Source organism: Glycine max, chromosome 6 (genome assembly GCF_000004515.6).
Source record: "Glycine max cultivar Williams 82 chromosome 6, Glycine_max_v4.0, whole genome shotgun sequence".
Lineage (NCBI taxonomy): Eukaryota > Viridiplantae > Streptophyta > Magnoliopsida > Fabales > Fabaceae > Glycine > Glycine max.
In genome coordinates, this window is record NC_038242.2 from 189,128 (window position 1) to 210,596 (window position 21,469).

General features: G+C 31.6%; 3 protein-coding genes across 4 annotated transcripts; all 3 read right to left on the minus strand.

The window, feature by feature from the left end:
• Positions 1-5,042, minus strand: LOC100801746 (MLO-like protein 1). Its single transcript, XM_003527546.4, has 13 exons — positions 4,697-5,042; positions 4,451-4,626; positions 4,237-4,353; positions 4,070-4,130; positions 3,729-3,823; positions 3,476-3,550; positions 3,273-3,361; positions 3,084-3,133; positions 2,637-2,677; positions 1,068-1,277; positions 832-899; positions 640-700; positions 1-542 (listed from the first exon to the last, which is right to left on the minus strand). Exons 1-13 carry the CDS (start codon positions 4,884-4,886, stop codon positions 309-311), a joined length of 1,467 nt encoding a protein of 488 aa, XP_003527594.1. The 5' UTR covers positions 4,887-5,042; the 3' UTR covers positions 1-308.
• A 4,316-nt stretch (positions 5,043-9,358) lies between these two features.
• On the minus strand, positions 9,359-19,016 carry LOC102664389 (uncharacterized). Its single transcript, XM_006581024.3, has 12 exons — positions 18,982-19,016; positions 13,504-14,658; positions 13,310-13,423; positions 13,184-13,216; positions 12,740-12,911; positions 12,437-12,615; positions 11,472-11,608; positions 11,145-11,240; positions 10,986-11,055; positions 10,823-10,900; positions 10,570-10,696; positions 9,359-9,730 (listed from the first exon to the last, which is right to left on the minus strand). Exons 2-12 carry the CDS (start codon positions 14,527-14,529, stop codon positions 9,669-9,671), a joined length of 2,094 nt encoding a protein of 697 aa, XP_006581087.1. The 5' UTR covers positions 14,530-14,658; positions 18,982-19,016; the 3' UTR covers positions 9,359-9,668.
• Positions 18,703-20,863, minus strand: LOC100305970 (uncharacterized). Of its 2 annotated transcripts, XM_006580860.4 has the most exons (4): positions 20,587-20,863; positions 19,824-19,939; positions 19,368-19,731; positions 18,703-19,018 (listed from the first exon to the last, which is right to left on the minus strand). In XM_006580860.4, exons 1-3 carry the CDS (start codon positions 20,693-20,695, stop codon positions 19,378-19,380), a joined length of 579 nt encoding a protein of 192 aa, XP_006580923.1. In that variant the 5' UTR covers positions 20,696-20,863; the 3' UTR covers positions 18,703-19,018; positions 19,368-19,377.
• Positions 20,864-21,469: the final 606 nt, after the last annotated feature.

Below are 21,469 nucleotides of genomic sequence, written 5' to 3' on the forward strand. Positions count from 1 at the left end.
TAAAAGACACATAATTTTAACAGGAACTCAAGTTAGAGAGAAAGGCAGTGTCAGCCTGTCTACGGAAGTATCAGAGGCAAAAACCTGAGGGAGGACGAGTGTAGTAAGGAGGTGATGACGAATCTTAGAAGTTAGAAATGCCAATGGCATTACTAGCATCTACTCATATAGAACTTCGACCTTACGCCTACACCAAGTCAAACACATGTCCCACAATGCTACACTGTTAGCAAACAAAATAATATAAAGAAAACTGCAATTTGTGAGCAACTTTACAAAATAAGACTGTAAATCTTCACTTCTATAGGCTACACTGAGTTGGTCCCATCAGCTTTGGTGGCAGAAGAACTGCCTCCTGGAGCAGATGCCTTCTTGAAAATTGACCCAAGCTGGATTCCTGTATTAGCACTCTCCTGAGAACTTCCTTGGCCAGGATTGCCATCAGCTTTTAGTCCTTTCCTCTTCTTCGCCTTCTGTGCCCAACCAACAATGTTTTGTTGCAAATGCTCATTAAATATTGCCCTCTTATAGTGAGTTCCCATCTACAGTGAGAAAATAATGAAAACCAACGCAATGAGGATACAATTTAAATTCACAAAATTAATCTGCACTTCAGTTTGAATAGATATGCAAGCGTACCTGCGTAACAATTGCATACAGTGGCAGGGTGCTGTAGCTACATAGTACCTGAATAAATACCCTGTAACCCCAATATATAGAAGGGGATAAAGGGGAGGAGAAAAAGATAAAAGATTGAGCTTAATAGTTCAAAAATTACGAAGAAAGAAAGAATTCATAAGCTCAAAAGAAAAGAAAATTGTCAACAGTTACCCAATAACAAGCCTTGGAACAATGTATCGAACTTGTCCCATTATACAGGAGTCAAATCCATATGTGACCTAAGAAGTCAGAACACAAGCTGTCTATTATATTCAACACAACTACATAAAATTACCACCAACTCCACCAAAAAGGAAAATGAAACTAGACAAAGAAAAGAACACGAAGAATAAGATGAAAGGTTGGCAGAGAATAGCCCAACTTATGCTTCAAAAGAATTTACTTACCCATATCCAGAAAAAAAATGCTATCTCAAAGGCATTTTGGAAAAGGATAAAGTGAATCAAAAAGAGGACAACATGGGGCCGATGAAACCAAAAATGTTCATCTGATGGCTGCACAACTAAATCACCTTCTATGGCTGCATGCTTTTCAGCTACTTCTTGAGCTAGTTGGGTTATTACGTGCCCCAGCTTAGTGCCCACAGCAAGTAAAAGCTGAACAAATGCAAAACAGAAACTATGAAATTAATGAAGGGGGAGGCACAAGGTGTGGGGACAAGCAAGAAAACAAATGATATTCCAGACAGTGAAAACCTGTTAATACATCAACTTGCACGGAGAAAATAAAAATATAGACAAGCATGTCTATGCATACAGGTTTAACAAGAAACACCGATGGAAAGGACAACACAAGCATAAATGTGACTCTTCTATAACCAATAATAATAATATTTAGAAAAATGCAAAAAGAAAGGAAATTCCAAAATAACCAGCAACAAATGTCATTCTTAGGGGGCATTTGTTTCAGAAGAAATAAAATAACATTTTATGTTTCGGGGAGCAAGATTCCTTGGAATAAATATAATATACCTAGGAATGGCATTCCTAGAAATCTATCATGCTCACAATTGATATTATTATGGCTTAAAACTTATTCCCAAGAATATTTAATTAGAATTGCAAAACAAAAGTATCACTAAAATAAATAAAATTTCCTTCTTCCCTCCCACAACTCATTACCCTTTTTGCAAGACCTGCGACATGAGTCATTCCTGTTCCAGATTAAGTAGCAAGGGCCCAATTAAGTGAATTCACCATGTATCAGGACACTAATAAGACCCAAAAAGGCTAGTGTCAGCACCTCCTTACATTTCACTCACAAGGGGTTCAGCAAATAGGGGAATCCACATTCTATGAGGATTACCTAATGGCCACACTTGGCTGCCGTAGCTGTGACTCACAGCCAAAGACTACAAAATAGACCACTAACAGAGACACAAGATATACACACCCTTTGAATACATTGTTACTGGCGTAGGCATTAAAGTGCCTTTGCAAGTATCTCTCCATTTCCCTCTATCCTTCTGAATCAAACTGAGACTCATCATTAACCTTGAGCAGAAAAGGTGAGCCTCAGAGATCTTTGGAGACTGAGCTTGATTAACTTCCATTTTAAAAAACTATACCTGCCTACCTCACAATGATAAATGACATAAACTAGTGGGAAATAGTTTGACATGGTAACTTTTCTTGCTTAATTTTACCAAGTAATAGATATGATATTATACTAGTGTTACATGAATTTTAAGTATATTGTTGAACCAATTTCCTGGTTATCTATGCAGCAGAAAACCAAGGTATGACATAAGTTTAATAGAATAAAAAATCAATAGTTTTTGAAACAATCTACTAGCTTGATTTGATTAAGAAGCTTGAGGAAACATTGCAAATTTTTTTCCAACCCTTGAACAAAATTAAGACAAGGGTATGCAAGCCTAGTAAAATGACTGCATGGCCATGGAAATGTCCACACTCCACACAAAAAAGGGGCAAAAATTTAACCAAGATACTTACAACGACGGGAATAAAAGCAATCCAGAAATACGTATGCCAACCTGGAAGGATTAACAGACATCATAATAGCAAGATTCAAAGTAATGTTCTTCGGTAATTAGCAAAACAAGCAACTAGATCAACTACTATTTATAGGAAAAAGTATATGTCATTATTGTTAATTGTCATGCTTGAAATTCATCCCCAAATCATAAAAAATATCTTAAGCTCAAAGCTCGATTCCTTTTTCACCGCAAAAAGTGTTATTTAAATTAACTTCATGACAAAACACACAAATAAGGAGATCAATAAGACTACCACGTCCATAAACAAGATCACAAGGCGCATGCAAAAACATAAAACCAGGTTTTAGATGCCAGTCTTGACACTGCAAAGTAGTGTCAGCCTAGGTAGAACCAATTAAATGATGACATGCATAAAAACATAACTTCCTGTCTTGTAGCATACCATTGATGTTAAGCAACAAGAAGATAACCACAAAGAGCCAAAGATACCAACTGCAACCACAAAATATAATTGTTATTACAAAGAATCAATAACTTTACACAATTGACACAAATGGGATAAAGTTTTCTTGGCAATTAAATTTATGTATATGTGTGATATGCATAGAAGCAATAATACAAAAGCATTTACCTTATACCAACAACTTGCTTGAAATCATCTTCGAGGGCACGAATCATGTACTTGTGAAAATTAAACTTTGGATTTGTCCTGCAGTGGGTCTACAACAAAGAAAAGAACCAAAGGATAATTTTTAAGATTCAAGCTTGGAAGCCATTGACCAATATCTAGCTGAGAGATTATTTGACAACAAATATGGAACAGTAGAGCTTTACCATAATGAACCCATGTCGCAATGTCACATAATCTGATTTTGTCACAGATCCATAAAACTGCTTTAAAAAGGATAGCTGAAAGAAACAAAAAATGATTAGGTGAAAACACTATAAAGATACTCGCTTAGCTTTTGACTTTCTAAATGTAAGTGTTAGGAATCCAAAAATGAAAAGACGCAGAGGGGTTTTTTATGATAATGATAAAGAGTATATATTCTATTCATTCAAACTTACAGACCATGACAAAACTTACCAACCAACCGACAATAGCAGAGTCTTTGTCAAAACCGGCAAAACGACCCCTGATAAAATCATGCTGGTGTACCTGAGTGACCTTTGGTTTGAGAACTGCATTTAAGCAATAGGCATTTTAAGTAGAAGCAGGAAAAGAAAAAGATTTAAAACATAATCAGAAAAATTCTTTCGAAAGATCATTTGATGGTTTGGTTGACAGAAAGTAAAATTAGGCTGTAGACGTTGAATTGGTTTGAAAAGCGTGTTAAATAAAATTGAATAAGAGTGAAGGATGCAGACGATAAGAAAAGAATCGAAGACAACAAATAGAGAACACAGTGAGCAAAAGAAATAATTAACCTCGGCCAGTTTCGTAGTTCTGTTTAGCAATTGAATCTTCCCAGTGTTTCCACTGACGTATCTATAAAACAAAACAGAAAGAGAGTGAAGATTGTAAAGAAGAAAGAAAGAGAGTAGAAATGAAGGAGGATTAAGAAGTGGAAGAGTAGAGGTAGGGGTCTGCTCACTCTGGCGCCTCCGAAGACAACGGTGAGTAAGGAAAAGGAGACGTGTACGACAGCGAGGACAAAAATGAAGATGTGAAGATGGTGAAGTGCTTCCAAAGATAATAAAGGTACCTTGTTCTGAAAAAGTGAAAAACAAAACAAAAGGCGAGGACGAGGGGTGGTGGATTAGATGAGATCTAAGGAAAAGAAAAGTGAGGGAGTGAGAGGGTGTGACCTTGCGGACGCAGTAACCAATTTTAGTGGCGGACTCGGACTCAGGCGTGGAGTGTTCACCGGCGTCGAGATTACAAGGGAGCATGTGGCGCGTCAAACTGGGACGAACGCAGATTTTGGTAATGCCGTTTTGTGTAACCGTGAGAAGCAGGGAAATGAAGCCCAGAAGCATCAGCTCTGCCAGTGCAGCCAACAGATCATGAATTTGATTTGAAGGCTCAGTGCAAAGAAAGAAAGAAAAAGAAACCTTCTTTGATCTTCTGGAGAGCTTCGTAGAGCGACTTCTGGTCCTTGGCTTTGAGAAACTTTCCGCCATAATGAAGGAGGCGCTCAGCAGCGAGAGATATGGCGACGATGACTGTGCAAACGGCGGCCACAACCCACGTCGGAGTGAACTCCAGAGTTGCTTCCTCTTCTCCTCCTCCTCCGCCACTCATTCTCTCTTGTTTTGTCTTGTCTTTCTGCTCCCATAAATTATTATATAATACTACTCATCATCATAAAAACAAAACAAGCCATCCATTGTTTTTCAACTTTCATCATTTACGCTCCATTCCCCTGTCTCACATCTTTTCCACCTTATAGACAACTTCCATTCTTTCTCTAACCACCTTTTTTCATATTTATTTTAAAATTTAATTTTTTAACATTAAATCAACATAAATAATTAAACATTGTGTGTTGACAAAATTTACATATAATTTATTTTTACATTCATAATCTAAAATTGTGAGATAATTATAAAATTATTTATAAAAAAAATTATGAATTTTAATGATCTTCATTAACATTATCAATATTTTAGAAGAAAAAAAATCTAGGATCATGAATCCCATTTTCTAAAGAAAAGGCGGGCAGTACAATATAAAAATGTTTTTAATAAAAACAACTAAATAAGATATTTAAAAGCAAAGCAACTTTTCCGGTGATTGCTGAAATGATATTTGCTTTTAAGCTGTCATGGTTACACAACTAGACATTCCCTTCCCTCGTCACTCACAACTCCCAAGTAGTGACAATTGACAATTATCTTATTTTTTTTATTTTCTCAAATAAAATAAATAAATTGTGGAAGAAAACCCTTTGTTAATGAAAAATGTTGGATTAATACCTACATGCTGATGATATACTTAGAAAGATAAAGGAGACAAAAGTGAATCAATAATTGATATAATACAATAGAAAAAATATAAAAAGATCATACATATTAGTGATTAAGTGTTTGAAATTAAATAGTTTTAATATAACGTGTCTCTATTATATAGGTTATATTCAATAAATTTAGCTAAAAAACTAGTTTGAAACTAAAAAAACTATTTGATAGTTTAAAAATTATTTTATTAAATTATAAATACTCGGTAAAATTAATTATTAAAGTAGTTAAAAAATATAAAATGATAAAAAATAATAATATTATGATATATTAAAAAAATATAATAAGAAAATAAATAAATATATTAAAAATAAAAGTGAAAAAATATAAAAAAAATTAAAAATTACATGTTAGTATTTTAAAAAATGTTATTTCAAAAGTAAAATTTTAAAAAACGTTAAAAGTTACTGATAAATTACTAAAAAAAAATTATTTATTAAATAATTAAATAAATTTTTTAGCTAATAAAAAAAATAAAAAATTAATTGAAATACCTTATCAAATATAATCATAATAAAATTAAAATAATGTAAGATTTTGTTGTATTTATAAATGTGTGAGGATGTATTTAACAAATAAATTTTACTCAACTTTTTGTATTTATAATATTTTTTTAGATTAATAACAATCACACAATATGTATAAGATTAGTATAAGTGGATTAAGAAATACCCATACAACGATTTTTGTCCCAAGAAAAAGATACCATTACTCTTAAGATATATTTGAAACGAAAAAAAAAACTTATGATAAAAGCTAGACAAATGAAAAAGCCAAACTTGGAATAAATTATAATTTAATCCCCTGTAATTTTTCAATTCGTTATTTTAGTTCTCTGAAATTCATAATTTTTGTTCAATCTATTACATTTTTTTTTTTGTCTAATTGAATCCTAAACTCGAGCAAGTTGAAGAACACATGTGTTCTTAACGTGGCAACTCAGACTTTCTAACAATGTTAATTAATACCGCCTAATATAGGAAGTAAATTGGTTGATGAATTATAATTCAAAAAATTTTATATAATTTTAGAGATTAATTTGACCAATATTTTTTTTTGAAGTCAAGGTTGGAAATATATTAATGAGGATCAAAAGACTGTAAAGATCAAATTAGTGATTAACCCATTCTTATACCCAAATTAAAGTAATATACTTCATGCTTTGCTGATAAATTTTTTATCTCAATTGTTAATTTAATGTTTTTTTTTACTTGAGACCTTTACATTCCATTTTAACTGTGAATTAGAAATTACATTTCAATCGAATATAATTTAAAAAATTCAATAAAATATTTTGAGCATGCTAGTGAATAAGTATAATAAATATTTTTAAAATGGTTAGTATTTTGAAAATTAACTTATTTTGACAAAAAAAAAACAACCATTAATTCCAAAAATTAAAGTAATATACTTCATGCTGGTTTAATTTATTTTGACAACAAAAAAAACAACCATTTTAATCGATTAACTTCTCTATAAAATTTTCAATAAATGGTTAGTATTTTGAAAATTAATTTTGATCTAACATCCATTAATTCCGAAAATGTTGTTTACGGTAACATATTGGCAAAAAAAAACTATCAGTCACGATTGGTAAAAAAACAAATAAAGTGTAACATAATTAATAAATAATTTTATCTTTTTACATATGATCATGAGTTTAATTAGTGATTCATGCCTATAGAATCAATCCCTTTAATAAATTTGAATACCTCAAAAAAATTATCATTGACATTCAATTGAGGGGTATCCTATTTCACCAATAAGAAAAAAAAAATAAAAAACTGGTGCCACAAACCGAAAAGTCTTTGTTACGTGTAGTAGTTGACTGTAGAATTTATTAGGTACAGAATCGTGGTTGCATCGAGCCACCGACTCCCAACAAAAATAAATGAGTTGAAAGCTAAAATTAAAAGCAAATGGTTGCATGTACTAGGGCTTGAAAGGGGCCAATTTATATTTTTTGTGGATAAGAATGGTTATTTATCTCTAAGATCCAGATTCCCCTTAAAAAAACTCTAAGATTGAGATGTGGATATGTGGTGTTATTTGTTTATTTTTTAATGGTTTTTGAATAAGTAATATATCTCTTCGTATAGAGCTGTTTCTATTACTAATCGAATGATTTTTCTATGTTTTCTTAAGCAACAAAATGTACATATATTAATTTGTTAGAGCTTAAAATAATTTAAAAAGTGCGTTAAATTTTTTTTATATTTTTAATATAATAGTCCTTGAAAGTATACAGCCACAAGATTCAATCAATTGAAAGAATAAAAATTCGGATTCAATCATTGAAAGAAGCCAAGAAGTACAATAATTATATATTGCCCTACAACTTAATTTAACTGTTTAATGTTAATTTGATCCTCAAAAATGATAATTTAATGTTAAATCAATTCTTAAACATTACAACTTAACGCGAAATAATCTTCAAAAACTTAAAAGCATGATGTTATTATCACACTTTTTACACATTGACAAACTTAATCAAAATTTATATTTTTTTCATATATCTCTTTCATCCCTAATTATAAGACACTTTTGTTTAATTTATGTTTCTTTAAGACAAATAGTTAGTATACTTAATCACATTAAATTTATCAATTATTTGTGCTATTATTTTAAAATTATCATTTTTTATCCTTCTATTCACTTAACTATCTTTTTATTAATGTTTAAAGAGAAAAATAATTAAGGGTAAGTAAGGAAAAAATAATTAATATATTTAAAAATTAGAAAAGAATCTTATAAAAATGAAAAAACAATTTTCTAAAAAAAATCTCATAATTAAAGACAAAAGCAAATTATCACCGCTAAACAATTTTAGGGACAGAAATATTTATTTATCCTAAATATTTTAAATGTATTTGTTTTTAACCATATATTTATATATTTATAGACACACCATGCAACTAGCTTCTATATATATATTTCAGTGGCCTTGAAAAGTAAAACCCGTGCATGATTTACAAAACCATGATAAAAAATAGCTTAATTTGTATATCTTTGTAAACAAACTAAACCAAATGCCTTTTAAAGAAAAAAAAAATCTACTGCTTAAGGGAAGCAGAATCAATATGCTTCATTGCAACTAAAAATTAATATTCATTAATACTAGAATTGCATAATCCAAAAAAAAGTCTTATAATAGTTTTTTTATTCAATATAATTTTTTAAAATTATTTTTCAATATACTTAAATTGTAATATGATTGTTATACTCTTAAAATATAAGATTAGTTTTCATTCAAGATACTCGATTTATGTTTTTTTAAGTAATAATTATAAGATGCAAATAAAGATATTTAAACAAAGAATCTTACTAACTCGAGTGGACATTGATTAAAAATTAAAAGAAAAAACATTTTATTAAAAATTATATAAAAGTGCATTCTCACATAGAAGCGTACTTTTTCGTATTTTGATAAAAAAAAAAAAAACATTTTTCTTTTTACATCCTTAACTGATTAACATTTTGCCATAAACAAATATTCGCTTCTCATACAAAAAGAAAAATTGAGTATATTGATGATTTAATATGATGTCCAATTTTATTAGCATGCGAGGTATTTTATTACATAATAAAGATGGATCTTCTCATATGTTAACTTGTCAATAAAACACTGTTTGAAAATAATTTGTGGTGGATTTGAAATGATCAAATTTCACTATAAAAAACATTTTATTATTTAAGATAAAATATATATCCAGCACGCTATACAATAATTAGATTGCTTGCATCCGAAGTACTCTAGCATGATTTATGAAGTACTCCAACATTCATCCCAACATATTCTCGTGTCTACTAAGGCAATAAGTAGCAGTATAAAAACTCTTGGTACATTTTCATGGTCGATCATGGGCATGACAATATTCTGAACACAAATTCAATATATATTAATTTGATATTTCTTCCGACCTGAGTACGAGGATGGCACACAGTATATTAATTAAACACACACGCCAATACATAATGTATTTAATTATTGACGGATGTTCTTAACACAAAATATCTTTGAATTTTATTCACAGATTATTTATGGTCCAACATTGTATTGCACGTGCTACTGTTTATTGCCTTTTTCAGACGAATTCTTGTACCAACTCATGAATTTCGCTATAAACTCTGTAAGAAAAATAAAAAAATAAAATTGTGTCATGAAACATGTAATGGGATTGATGGATGGTCCAATATCATATTATGAAACAACAAAAATAAAAAATAAAACTGAAACAAAAATTTCGGCCGAAACAATACAGAATATGTATTTGGGCTCAAACAGAGCTGTAAATAAAGCTTCTGCCATAATTAGAGACGGAATAAAATAGGTTATAGACGGAATATTGTGGTCTCTACCAAAGAAGGATTGGTACTTTCAATCGGATAGAAATTCTCTCCATTTCTTTCAGCTTTTGAAAAAATAAATGAAATGGCGAGGATACATATTTTTTTAATAGTGATATTTATTTTCTCAAAAGTTTAGTAATACAAGAAATGAAGAGGATCCATTCTCCTCTCAATCAAGGGACGGAGACGATTCTTACTAGAAAGAAAGCTTAATTATTAAAATGGTTCATTTGTTTATTTAAAAAATTAATTAAGTCCTCGTATTTTTTTTCAAAAAATGTATTACGTAGGCCTTTTTCATTCAATTGAGCTTGAAGTCACTAAGTTACGAATTCTAACAGTTTCTGCATACAAATAATAACGATTAAAAACCACCATGTGTGTATTACGTGGAACCAAACCAAATAGTGCAATCTATACTTAATAGGAATTATTTGATATCATTTAATATTATATTTATTATCTATAGAAGAAACTTTTAACGACCCACGCCTAGCGTAAAAAAGTAGTTTGAAACTATTAAACTGAGTTACGCCTCTGGTGTTATTTGCAAAACAAATTGCCATGAATTAAACATAGTAAATACTAAAGGACACAAAATTAGAAAGTATTTTTACCTTCGACTTTTAAGTAAGTTAACCTATTCTGATTGGTTGAATCATAGTTCTTCTCATCCGATTCCGCTTGTTTGTTTTGAGCATGACCGAACTGCTTCATAGTTTGAAATTTGATGTCACTAGGTCTCTGAAAAGGAATAAAATATAGTTTCATGATCCCCTTTAGCTTTACAAAATTTAGGGGACAAAAATATCCACCAAACACAAAATAAATTAAATTACAAAAAAAAAAAAAAACAGTTTGAGTTTTTACAATGAACTCCTTGTCGAGTTTGGCAACCCCTGCCCGTAGCGATTCATCAACTAGATTCGTTAACTCTGGTACCAATGACTGCATGTATAGTCCAAATTTACTTATCTCATTTTCACGTTAACAAAATATTTTTTTTCTTCTGAAATACACCATCATGTCTTACCTTGTAAATAAAGTCGGGAGGAACATCATGAATCATAAGACTTTGAAGTTTTCTACGAATGACGTACAACCTATAAGAAAGGAATAATGGTTGTAAAGTAAGTTCATCAGAAAATAATAAGAATTGTTTTCAAATGAATTCTAAAGCTCAATTCCTTACTGTCGTGGACTTTGCTCTTCGGCTACTTTTTTGGCAATATTAAAAATATCTTCCTCCCACCCAGTTAGAATTAAATCGTCGTCTTTGACAGCATCCCTGCATGCAAAACAATTAATCATTTGAGAAAGTAATGCCATGCAAGTGCCTGAGCTTAATCTCCCTCAAGATATTTCTTTTTTAAAATTTCCAAGACTGCTATTTATCTGTTTCTTTCTTAAGTTGTTTTTCTCTCTCTTATACATTTCACTCCAAAATTGATCAAATAATGAAATTGACTAAAACAATTTTCTATATGACAATAGAAAAAAAAAAACATTATCGACTTACTTATTTCGGCAAGTGGCCTCCAACGATCGAATGGCTTGGCGTAGATTGTTTTTGGACCTCAAGATTATCTTCTCCACTAAGTTGCGTGATAATTTTATTCCTTCCTCTTTTCCAATATTTTCCAAAATCTGAACAAGCTGCTGACTCAAAAGCATGAAAAAAAAAAAATCAAAGCCTTATCAAATAACGTAACTTTAATGGTTAATTTGGTGTCTTCTCAAAACATTAGTGAAGAATCTATGATTTTTGTTACATCTAAGTAGTATAAAATCCATTTCTAAAGTTTTTACTCATAATTTAGAAGAACATCAAACTTAGTATAAAAGGAGAAACATCCACCGTGATGTCAATCTCTAACCTTTATAAAAACTAATAATGGATATGAAAAGGGAAGAAAACTACACCCTCTCATACTAGTTTTAATTATTGTAATTTCTATCGCCTGTCCATTAGGTTATACATATGTTTGGTTCTACCAAAAAAAAATACATACATGTATATTTTCTTTCTTCCCTCTAATTAATTGCATATTATATGCAAGGATTTAATAACACGATACAAAAATGTACCAGATGATTAGATTTTCAATCTAGCTATCCTTCTACTGCAACTCAATTTGGGATTATAATTACACAATTTTGCCAACTGGATGGCATTCCAAAACCAAAAGTCACAGATATGCCAATCTTGCTTATAAGTGTTTTTTTTCACTCAAGCAATTCCGAAAATCTCTTTTCAAGTTATGTAACGGACTGAAGCAGTTAATGCGTTATATTTTTCAATACATAAAAGAATTTTTTTATTTCTAGGAATCAGAAAGAGAGAATGTATAATAATTTATGTATCTTATTTGATCAACCGAGGGATTAAATTAATGGGAGGATAAAATAGTATTAAATTGTACTATTAGTTTTGAAAGGAAATAAAATGAACTGAAACGGAAAAAAGATGTTGGAAATTGTAACCTCTTGGGTTGATGGTGATGAAAGGCGGACAGTGATGCAAAGTGGCTTGACAGGTTGGAGCTTTGATTCATCAGAGCAACAAAAGAATACCTTATTACAGCCTTTGTACTTCTCTAGTAACCACTTAATATACAACAAGGATTCTATGGATAGTTTCTCCGCCTCATACAAAATTATTGCTTTCCAACAAATACAGTAGGTACTCAAACGTGTTAGTATTAAGTTACTTGATCAAGAAACAACGACACCTTTATTTTGCATTACTAGCGGCTAATTAATTAAAACTCTTAAGAGTGTAGGTACCTTTGCAGTTCTCTGGGCAACAAGGCTCCGAGTTATTTATGAGCTGGCCATATGTTTCCTTGAATAAATCAACAATTACATGCTTTTCATATCCCTTTGTCTCTGACAGATTCACCTCAACATGGTGGAGTGATTTCTTCACTCGCACTTGGAGATTATTCACCATTTCACCCTATGCATGGAAATAAATTTAACCAGGCAATCAATTTATTTTTCTTGTTAATCAACAAACGTAATATTACTATGGTGGCCTCCAACTGCCTTAGCGGGAATAGTGACATAGATATTTGGGACTATTCGGTTGTAAATTGTTTTTAAGGAACAGTTTGATTTTTTTCTTCTTTCAATTTTCTGGTCCATAGGAACAATTAGTGTATCATTTTGTTGAAGAAAGTGATAAAAAAGAGAGCATATAAATGATGACTGATGGTAAATACGTATTACCTTCATATTGAAGTTTCTACATTCTTCTATGACCTGTCATTCAGTAGCAAAGTAAAACTATCATTGTAGTTTTTCTATTGTAAACACACACACACACAGGTTACAAATATATCTAAAATCATTTACCTGCACCTTGTCGGCGCCAAATACCTCTCGAAGCATAGCCCGTATCATGGATCTCTTTCCAACACTTGGTGGTCCTTCAAATATAAAATGACTGCAGCCACAACCCTCTTTCACCTGTGCAATTATCCCAAAAGATGTTGCGAAGTTGCTCTTTTCTTAATAGACACTGATAAATAAAAGCGAACATATCTCACCTTTGCTTTGAGCTGAAGGGCGTTGTCTTTGTTGCAGATGAAGTCATCTAAGGACATGGGCTGGTATTTGGTTGCCCAAGTATACTGGTAGACATTTCCACCCTCTTCGCATTGTGATTCTGAAACAGACAAGCTTAAGGCCTTCTTCTCCTCTACATGGTCGCTTCTTTCTGTTTCTGATACTCTCTCCCTCAATGGCTTCTCTTCAATAATCATTTCCTTTTCCACCAAGACACTCTCCCTCAATGGCTTCTCTACAATAATCATTTCCTTTTCCACCAAGACACTCTCCCTCAATGGCTTCTCTACAATCACCATCTCCTCCAAAATCATTTTCTCTGATGCTTTGTCTTCTAACACACTAATCTCTCTCAAAGGCTTCTCTTCATCCATCACCTCCACATCAATTTCTTCTAATGAATAATTCCCAACTTGACTTTCTTCGGTAAGAAAGTCAACGTGATGATGAGCTGCATCGAGAATCAAGTCCTTCAAAGTGGGTACTCCTGGTGGGGTAGTTTTGATACTGAAAGGAGGAGGATCAATTGATGATAGAAGGGCACTGTAATCGGTGAGAAGACCTCTATAGTAAGGACTAGGGAGGTATGAAAAGGAGTTGTTGGGAGGAAAAGGAATAGGATGGTCGTCAGGGGTCCAAGAACTAATTTTAAGAGCAAGAAGACCTTTATAATATGGACTAGAAAGAAGGTGATCAGTGGTAGTGGTAGGGGTATGAAGCTGAGGCTCAGGGATAGCAAGGGATTGGTCAGTGAGACCCTTGTAATATGGACTATTAGAACTCTGGTGGTCATTGATGTGATCATATGGGCGAAGGTTGAAGGAAGGGAAGGAAGTACTAGTACTAGTGTTAGTGTTTTTCCTCCTACTTCTCCCAGACTTGTTGGAACGGATGTTGTGGCGGGAAGGTGAGATGCGAGTCTTGGATAGGCTCTGATCGGAAACAGTTGGTTGCTTCATTCTTGGGCTTGACAGTTGCATTGCCAGATTGTGCTCACCACTCACCATTGCTTCTATACCTCAACCATATACCATATGCCTCACAATTTGTACTCGGACTACCCAAGAATGCGATACTATCCATGCAACTACTTCGTTACTCACTAGGTCCACCTTTTCATTCTTTCCACGCCAACTCTGTAATATTCCCATTAGCTTAATCAAATACCTTTTTTTTTTTTTTTTTTTACAAAAACACGTATTCATCTATATCTCCTGCAGCCTACGGCACACATACTCTACATCTCTTATATGATGGTTGTATCTATTTCATTTATCACATTATATTACATATTGCATCTATATTTCTTTCTTTCTGGATGTATATTAGCGCTAGGTTTCCTTGCATCATTTTCGTTATCATTTTTATTAGGGTTAACTTAAATATGCTTTTTATCTTCAAAATATTGACTCATTGGTTTTAGTCATTCAAAAATAATTTCATTACATTTGGCCTCTAAAATTTTCAAAATTCTCCTTTCAAGAATCATTTATTTATCGTCGTTAATTTGTTTTAATGTAAGCTACTCCACCTATTGTTAACAATGTGACCGAGACTCAAACTATTACGGTCAATACATTTGTTGATGTTTGTTAATTACTAGAATCAAATTTTACCAACAACAGGTAATATATGAGTTTAATTGTATGAATAATAGTTATAATATGATTTTTTTTCTATTCGTGTAGGAAACACCAAATGCTAATGGTGGAAGAGATACAAAAGCTAATGTTGAACATAATGCTGAAAATGAAAGTGCTATAATTACAAGTATAACTTAATGATAAATTAATCTTTTAATATAAAATAATATCATATTGGTCTTAAATATTATAGTTTAATGCTAAAATAATTTCATAAAAGTTTAATAATAAAACATAATTATTATACTTTTTAAACATTTAAGGACTAAATTAATTTTTAATTTTTTTAAGGATTAAATTGTCATCAAATTACATATTTAGGATCCAAGCAAAAATTGTTATTTAGCCCATGGTAAAAGACATTAAAATAAGAAAGATCGACAAACTTCAATGGAATTAGTGGTCAACAACAATGATTGTTTCGTGTTCATATTGTAGTCTTTAATTTGAGTGCAACGTGTAGAGAATTGTATGCATCTTCAACAATGGCCAATGGGTTTTTGTCCTTCAACAAAAAATGCCAAGAGAATGGGTCTTCGAGAATGGTGTTAGGCAACAAGAATGACTTGCAATTTGGAGAAAAAAACCATGAAGAAAGAATAGACAGATCGTGGCCTAAGTTCTCTGTTTTAGATGAGCCAGCATAGAAAGGATTCTGCAAGCGATTTGTCTCGGTAAAGGTCTCTGGACTCGTAAACTTGTACGATTCTACAAGTTGATTAGTGTCTGACGGTCACTTTTTGTGATTTTGTTTTGTTGCAGTGATAATGTTTTGATTCATATTGTTAATGATTCACGTTCTAGAAGTCTAGAACTTTTGAGGGGGGAAATATAAAACTATCTATGGCTTTAAATCTAATAGCAGTAAATTTGGAGTAAAAAAGGTACTTTTTTATTTATTTAGTGAATTTCAAAGTTGTCACAAATTTCATATAATATTTTCTTCCGGTAATCTCTTCCTCGTGTTGAATAGCATCGACGGTGCATTCCTTCAAAGAAGAGTTGCTGAATAGTAATTTAGGAGGTTGAATTAGAGATTCATAATGAAGTAGAAAGGGAGTAATTTAGGAGTATGGACTAAGAATAGTAAACGGGAATGAAAGAGTAGGATTGTGAAGAAGGAGGTTGCTTCATATTTGGCTATATATGCCTCTTAATTTCATAATATCCACGCAACGCCTACCTCGTTACGTTGCTCACTAGGTCCCCCTCCACCTTTTTCTTATCACCACGCCAACTCTACATTGTTATTAATGGAGTAATCGAGGATCAAATATTTTTATACAGACATGTCTTTATTATTATTTTTGAGTTTGTCTTAGGCACCTCAAGTGAAAACGAGATTATAAAATATTAAGAATCTTTAATCGTAAAAATAGATTCTTTCTCTTCAAGTTATATATTTTAATTTAAAATATAGGAGTAAATTTATCGTATGTATTTCATTTTTAGATTCATATCATATAATACAAATTTTGGAATATAGATTCAACAATTTCACACTTTAATTAACTAACTCTATCCTCTCTTGACAAAGGACAGATCTCGCAAATATGAAAAAAAAAAGGAGTTGAAGACAATAAAGTTTTAATATACATAATTATATTGATTAACAATTTTTTGGTGTATCATATAAATATATTTAAATTTATGTAAAATTAAAATTAAATTATTATAAAAGTTTAATAGACATGCACTACTGTTTTAGTGTTAGTTTACAAGTTTTTATAGTATTAACCAACAGGAAATAATTTTCAATTTAATTATTATAAAAGTAAACACATTTATTATACATAACGATATATATTAATTGCTTACATTATTTATTCTTGTTATAATTAAATAATGAAACCACATGTTTTAACGATAAATTAGAACCTTAATATCATTATATAAGAATAAATTAAAGAAATAAAATTTTTAATTTAAGATAAATTAGGCTTACTTATTAATTTTGGTTTTTTTATTTAAAATTTTCAATTAGTTCTCTGCTTTTGAAAACTTCAATAAAGTCCTTTTTCAAAAAAAAAAAATCTCCCATTAAACCTTTTTCGTCCAATTAACGCTAACAAACAAATACTGGCGACTTTGATTTATGCATAATGGTGGTTATATAAAGTGCTACCATTATTATTTTTTTGGATAAATTTATGAAACTGCCACAAATTTGTTTCCTTCTCTTGCTCTTGTCGTAGCACAAAGCCACAAACTGACAACAACAAGGTCGAAAAGGGGATGCTAGAAAGTGCGATGTTGGAGGACACTGAAACACTGTGTTTGATCCCTAAGTGCACTTGTCTCACCTCCCACACTACTCAAGCCCAAAACCCTGACCCGCTGATCCTCGTAATCATCATTTTTTTAATATTGTAACTCTATAATCGCCATTATGCATCAATCAAACTGTCGGCATTTCTTTGTTAATGGTGTTAACATTAATTGGACTTTTTTTTATAAAAAAAAAACCTGATTGACCATTTTAAATAACTAAATTAATAATTAAGTCAAAAAAATTTAAAAAATAAACAGTGTAAAATAATTATTAATTTGATATGATATTTAAAATTTAAATTTATAATCATAAATAATTAAACGTTAACAACCATATAAGTTGACGTTAAATTTAAAACATTTGAGATAAATAAATAAATAACAAAATAGAAATGTTTAAACAAAGAGAAATCACATATATTAAATGAAAATTGACCAAGATAAGTTTTCATTCTACTATATTAAAATAAAACATACTTTTTCATATAAAACCATTTGTTCTGAGCATCCGTGCCTCCTTGCCTCAAATTTGTCACTGCTTTTGAATATTTAAAAAAATCATGTAACGTTGTATATAGAAATATAACTAAAGAGTAATTTCAAATTTTACAACCACTTCATTTATTTTGTATATTACCATGTTTAGTCTTGAGATTGAGGCTGAGTACTTAAGAAAGTCTAACAACAATAACATTGAATGTCTATTACAGAATGGAGAGACGGACAGGTGACTTTCCTAATGTTATGTTCCATTTATTTTGTGCATTGAAAATGAAAAAAAAAAAAAATCTGGTAATTTAGAAGGATCGTCTTTCTCAATATGGTCATGCCAAACCCACAATCATACTTGGTGCAGGACATCACAAAACTTTTAAATTTATCATACATTTTTTGGCATAATAAGATTTTAACATCCTAAACCAATATAATTGTTTAATGTTTTGGAATGACAGACACTCATGGCACAGTATACCATGAATAGAACTTGATATTATATAAAAGGCTTGAATATGTTTTTAATCCCTGTAAAATTAGTGAGGTTTAATTTTAATCCTTATAAGAAATTATCTTTGGTTTTTATCCCTACAAGGTTGAAATTTTGTTTTTGGCTCCTACTATTATGCAACACTCATTAACAACTTAGATGTTTAGCAAAAGTTCAAGTGACCATCCTAGGTAATACCTATTAGTGATGAACTTTAGGGACCATTTGAGATGCACTAGCATACACTAAACTCTAGCATACACTAAACTAAGTCAAGCATGTGAAAATTCAAATTCTACTTAATAAACTAGCCAAAATTTACAACTCATTTTGTTCATGTATACTTTAGGGTGAACATGGATCAACTTTGAGAGGATTTTAAATCTAAACCAATGAAAATGATAGGGCCAAGTTGGGTCAAATGACCCAACTGATCACAATCATGTTGGGACGAGTCATCGGATTAGAAATTAAAATTTCAACATGTGACTTGCAAAGGAAGAGTCAATTTTAAAGATTTCAACATGTGACTTTTATAATACCAGAGGCAAAAACCTTACCACTGTGCCAAGGTTCACCCTGAGCCTATTGCCAGCCCTAGACATTATATTATTAAACAAAAATTCTTAGATCAACTGAATAGAAGAAAAACTAAAAATGACCTAAAGCTAGCTTACAGTGAAAAACTTCTTTACACATCATAAAGACTATGATTTGTGAAAATGAGTAATAATCCATAAAATTGGGTTTTCATTGCAAAGCTTCATTCAAAGCAAACTGGTTTTCATACGTTACAATCATTTTGAACCTAGCACTCTGAGGCCACTACTTCTAAAAGAGCTCATAAATCTCATTCACATCATCGAACAGAGATTCACAAAAATGATATCATAATCCATACAGCGAATTAGATGTTGGATATTTAGGAATTGAAAGGTCTGCATACCTACAAAATGTTAAGAATCCTTCTCATCTGGAGGATCACGATCAACTACAGCAAGTGGATCTTCTCCAGTTTCCGATGGGTGCTCAGATGGAGGGGGTTGTTGCTCTTCATTTTCATTGTTCTCAGGGTGGAAATTGATGGGGAACTTTGTGACCCTTGGTTTATCAGACAAAATGTTCCTTTGAACCCTATCGATTAAAACCTTTGGTGGAGGTTCCTCTCTCAGCTGCTCATCATCATAATCATTGTTCACATAATAGCCAACACGAATAAATTCCTGACCCAGATAGGAGCAGGTCAACAGAAGCACAGTGACACCAATTATATCTTCTTCACGAATCTTGGATGGATCTGGTGGATCTGCCTGCAATCCAAACAGTGTATTAAAGGTTTGAGTGTATGAATGATTGCATGGTGCAACACAGAACTCAAAAGATTAGTATTCATAAAGCTTGCCTGTAAAACAAAACGATAGTTTCCAACGTTGACAGGACCAACAAGGACACTCTCTAATAATTGATCATAGGTCTCATCCTCAGCAGATCCAACATAAATGAGCTTCCATTCCAAATCTGCACCCACAAGACAACATACATTGTTACAACCAAACATGGTAAAGTAGACCACAGAAATAAGATGATGCGTGAGTAAAATAATAGTGAAAACTGAAGAAGGTGGGAAAATAGGCTTTTAGACCCAAATTCGACATGAGAATTTCAATTAAGCTTGTTCCCTGAAAATCAGTCAGCAGAAAAATGAAATTGAATATTTCAGAACTGTTTACAATGGGGACAAAAAAAATGTTTACAGAACAAGGAGAACACTAAGTTATGAGAATGTATGATCAACAAGCAATGCTTTAATAGTTGAGCAAAGAAATCCCCCCATTCAGTACAAAGAAAAACTATAGTATGCAATCCGTGATATGGTTGAGAAAATACATGTTTTCGGGTAAATTGGGGGTTTGCAGAGAAAAAAAGGTGTCCTCCCTTTTACTTATGTATAAATAGAAGAAGAAATGAAAGGGGGATACAGTATAGAGTAAAAAGATCTGACAGGGGTTGAAAAGAAAAAGTCTATATGTCATATAGCTTGGTATCTAGAACAAATAGTGAAGGCACAGGGAAGAAACTAGTCCTAAAATCAAAATAGTTAGCGAGAAAGAGAGAGTAGAGAATGGAAACCCTAAAATAAAAAAAGAAGAGAAGGAAGGAGTTACCATCTTTGAGAGCGGTGAGACACTCGTAGGAAATCTCGAACTGAAAGGGGGTCAGAAAGGAAGCAGGGTTGTCCAGGACGGTGACGTTGGTGATGTTCACAGCACTCATCTCAGTATTCACAAAACACAAAAAAGAAGAAGAAGAAGTGTGTTGGCGGGAGAGGGTTTTCAAGACAACACAACTCGCCTCCGCCCAGAAAAATATCACTAATGCATACCCTATGAATTAAGTTGGATAAATGCATACAAAAATGTGTTTAAATTTCCAAAAATATCATTTTTCTTTGCTTAAGTACTACTACCAACCCAATTGATAGTCCGTCTCACAATCCAATTAACTAACAAGTTTAAATTTTGGCAAAATAATGGGCTAGTTCATACTTCTTAGGCCACTCGCTTTTTTAAACATAAAAATACAAAATTATCAAAATAAATTAACTTTCATATAACAAATTAATATAATTTCTTAATTACTATAAACTTTTATAGTATGCTTGGACTTAAATTTTTACAACTTAGTCATGCATTAGATGAGTGTTATTAGGTATATCAACTTTATTGCTTGTGTATTCAACATTTTTTGTTAATTCTAAAATTATCTTGCGTCAAAAAATATGCAAATCCGTGGTTGATCTGTATGATTTGTACGGATGAATTTTATCAGTATGAGTTATACATATCATGTTGATCCGTATGAGTTATACGGATGAGCTTAATTCGTATGACTCATACGAATCAACTTGAGTAAATGATATTTTTGCTTCGCATTAGACCAATCATATTGGTATATCAGGCTTGACCCATTCTAACATTCCTTATCAATTGGTTATTGCAAGGGCTAATGAAAAAAAATACTAACAAGTAAGAATATATCTTACTCCGC